The sequence below is a fragment of the Poecilia latipinna genome, unplaced genomic scaffold (genome assembly GCF_001443285.1).
Source record: "Poecilia latipinna isolate Pla-1442-1.1 unplaced genomic scaffold, P_latipinna-1.0 Scaffold2393, whole genome shotgun sequence".
NCBI lineage: Eukaryota > Metazoa > Chordata > Actinopteri > Cyprinodontiformes > Poeciliidae > Poecilia > Poecilia latipinna.
In genome coordinates, this window is record NW_015115009.1 from 121657 (window position 1) to 125532 (window position 3876).

A 3876-nucleotide genomic window follows, 5' to 3' on the forward strand; every position below is an offset into this window, starting at 1 on the left:
GAGTTAAAATTTTTATTAAAGTAAATGTTCGTTTTTGTGGCACATCTGTAGCTTATTTTGAAGGGATATGTGTCGGAGAGCGTTATAGGGCAGTGGTCGAGAGGAGAGGAGTAGAGCTTGTGAGTCTTAAGACTCGTTCACACGGCACAATTTAAGAATTGTCGGTCGATTTTCCAAACCTGTTACCACACAAGAGCTGATAAAAGTACAACAGGTTCGATCGATTCATATGTCCAGCCACACAGCAGGAGCAACACACCACACACAAACAAATTTCACTCACGAACATCCCGATTCCAGAAGAAAATCCTGTAGAAACCCAACATACCATACTTGAATTTAGAGTAACAAACATGTCCAGCGATGTAGAAGCAGTAGTGATAGTTCATTTTAAGTGATAAAAGACATAACAAAAAGAAAAGACGCTCTACATATGCTGCACTGTGCACCGGGCTCTCAGTTGCGCAATGTCAGCTGTTTGGGATTCCCCTCCGTGCTTCCGTCACCGAACTTTCTGATTGGCTACCTGTCATGTTCAACAGGCTGCGTTCATGCTCCCAGTCAGGGAAAACCCCACACACTGCGATAAAAGGGCCAAGAGACAATCCAACATGTTGAATATGTCTGATTTTAGATTGGAGCTGTCGACGTTCTACGTAACACCACACAGTCAAGAGGATTGGTTACGATTATAGCAGCAACAATCTTAGAACTCGGAACGCTCTAAGATTGTCATAAGGGAAAAATTGGAGCAACAAATTTAAAATTGTGTTGTGTGACCCCCTCCCACTCCTCCGGGCTGCAGTAAAATTGCCAAGCCTTGACCAGTCCGCAGTGATAAAAAGGTTGGGGACCACTGCTTTAGATGATTGGTTGTTGCTTCAGGTTGACGCAGCTGCTTGTGTGTTTTCTTTCCTTTTTGGATGCAGAGCCGAGCTGCCTGCACCCCTCCTCGTAGGAAACCGCTGGAGAGTGACTTTGAAACTATTAAGCTCATTAGCAACGGAGCCTACGGGTGAGCAACACTTTTTTGTTTGACTCAGTGGAAATTCTCTGTTTACATCAGCTTGATCTGAATGTTGGGAAGCTTATTAGTACTAATGTCTTTTCTTCCTGTCTTGTTCCGTCCTGTCGTCTTTCTCCTCTCATTGGTCTACATGCCTGCCATGTAGGGCCGTATATTTGGTACGGCACAAAGAAACCCGCCAACGTTTTGCCATGAAGAAGATTAACCGACAAAACCTGATTCTTAGGAACCAAATCCAGCAGGTGTTTGTGGAACGTGATATCCTCACGTTCGCTGAAAATCCATTTGTGGTCTCCATGTTCTGTTCTTTTGAGACCAGGAGGCACCTATGCATGGTCATGGAGTATGTTGAAGGTAACTGGATACACAGGATATCTAAAGATGCATACTAACATGAACACTTATAGCCTTACAAAATTATGAATAACCCTCTGAACCTACTTACATTTTGTCACATTGCCTCCACAATTTATTGGATTGTGGAACAACACAGTTGTGTTGTGTTGTTTTGTACCAGTTTTGCTTATTTTAAGACTGGCTTGTGGAAAACCTTAAATGGAAAATCCTATGGCTTTCTTCCATCAATGGATTTATTTGTACCAATCTCAACTCTTCCATAAAGTCCAGAGGTGTGCTCTTTAATAGTCCTGTTGATAGATTCTCTTGTGGATGTAACAAGTTGTCTCCAGAGGCATGAAGGTGTAACTAGTCATAATTTAGCATACATTGATTATATTTCACTCAAAATGCTGAAACGTGTGAAAAGATCCGTTTAGATGACCTGGTTTCTGCTTTAGGTGGAGATTGTGCCAACCTGTTGAAAAACATCGGCCCCCTCCCTGTCGACATGGCCCGGATGTATTTTGCAGAGACCGTACTTGCCTTGGAGTACCTTCACAACTATGGCATTGTGCACAGAGATCTCAAACCTGACAAGTGAGCTCCCCGACAGCTGTGCAAAACAAACCTTCTCCAACTTACTCTTGCTTTCACGCAATTACTTTAATCTGCTTTAGAGCTTCTGGCCTCTGAGGTTTTATTTCTGTCTAAACTAAAAACTCTGAGGTTATTGTTAGATGTAAACTTCCCTTAGCTCTCTAACTTATGCTCTGCTTCCTTTCTTCTTTTGTAGTTTGCTGATCACGTCCATGGGCCACATTAAACTGACGGACTTTGGGCTGTCAAAGATCGGGCTAATGAACATGACGACCAACCTGTATGAGGGACACATTGAAAAAGACACCAGAGAATTCATAGACAAACAGGTGTGGGTCTTGTCTCAAGATTTTTAGTGGTGGTTGTGAATCTGAGCTCACCACCAGCCCTCCTTTTCTCCCTCCTTTCCTGTCATTGTGTTCAGGTGTGTGGCACTCCAGAGTATATCGCTCCTGAGGTCATCTTGAGGCAGGGTTACGGCAAACCTGTGGACTGGTGGGCCATGGGTGTGATCCTTTACGAGTTTCTGGTTGGCTGTGTGCCTTTCTTTGGAGACACCCCAGAGCAGCTCTTTGGTCAGGTTGTTAATGGTAAGCAGACAGTCAAAATCAGAATGGTAAATTGCTTTTCCATTAATCACATAATTGCCCAGCTAATGTTACTGTACCAAAAACTTCTTTAAAATAAGCAAACAATGCTTAGCCTGGTGGGGGGCAAGTAAAGCCTGGTTGCCCACCAGTCTTAGGATGCCCTTAATGTAGTAACATTACTACTCTGTAGTAACATTAACTTTGAGTTAAGAGGCTCGCAGTCGAGCATCATTCTTGGCTCCTGTACATACTTCATAGTGGAGAAAAACTCCATGTCCAGCGATTGCTGGACATGGAGCAATAACTGATGTCATCTTCCTGTTTAAGATGACATCATCTGGCCAGAAGGGGAAGACGCTTTGCCAGCTGATGCTCAGGATCTGATCACCCGGCTGCTGAGGCAGAACCCTCTGGAGCGCCTGGGAACAGGTTGGTGGAACAATGAGACTCGTTCTATCTACGTATGTGTGGGAAGGACATGACACTCTCCCAGACGGTCACATAGTAAAGACTGGAACCCGGCTGATGTGCTAGAAAATTCAACTTAATGTGATGTATAAAAATAGCTGCACAATCTTTGTGGACCAAATATATATTTTTATCTATGCAGATCCGTGTTACCAGATCTATGCAGGTCTGGTAACACGGCATAGATCTAGTTCTGTTTCCGATTTGATGGTAAATTGCTGTTTCCCCCTCTCCTAGTGTTCATGTCTAAAATAACACTCTCACACTCGCTGTAGCCCTTAACATGGAGCGTAAGCTCCATTTTGCATGGTTAAAGGTTAAAGGGGCAGTATTATGTAAAATTGACTTTTTTGAGCTTTACATCAAGTTATGTTATTCCCTCATCATAAACATAACTGGAGTGTTGCTTTGATTCTTTCATGTATATTTGAGAAATCCTTTAATTTCAATTAAAGCAATTAAGAAATTCTTTAATTGCAACTGTTCAGCTGTGCAAAACGGCTGGGTGGCAGCGATACTTCTCCTCAGAGCTGGTGTTTATGAGCTTCTTCCTCACAGAGCAGCTCCCACTCAGCTCCTTCAGACTACCCAGCTGCTGCTGGACTTGGCAAACTTCTCAGTGCAGTGCTGGTAAAACCGTTGTTAAAAGGTTCATAGAGGAGCCATGTTGTGATGACTTCCTGAAGTTGAAGTTTCAGAAAGAACAGGAATTTGTAAAGAAACAAAGGTCCAATGTCAAGTCATTAAATTATGAAGTAGAATCTGACATGTATAGGATTTTGGAACAACTGAAGGTGTAAAATTGGAACAACATACCGTGTTTCCCCGAAAGTAAGACAGTGTCTTACTTTCTTT

General features: G+C 42.9%; 1 protein-coding gene across 8 annotated transcripts in view; it reads left to right on the top strand.

The window, feature by feature from the left end:
* The window catches only part of mast3a (microtubule associated serine/threonine kinase 3a), an 85116-nt gene that overhangs the window by 50700 nt on the left and 30540 nt on the right, over positions 1-3876 (top strand). For all 8 annotated transcript variants that reach the window (XM_015019240.1, XM_015019243.1, XM_015019238.1 and 5 more), the window contains 6 exons: positions 930-1015; positions 1173-1381; positions 1825-1963; positions 2160-2292; positions 2388-2553; positions 2881-2982. In XM_015019240.1, coding sequence (XP_014874726.1) covers positions 930-1015; positions 1173-1381; positions 1825-1963; positions 2160-2292; positions 2388-2553; positions 2881-2982 — 835 coding nt within the window. The remainder of the gene's footprint in view (positions 1-929; positions 1016-1172; positions 1382-1824; positions 1964-2159; positions 2293-2387; positions 2554-2880; positions 2983-3876) is intronic.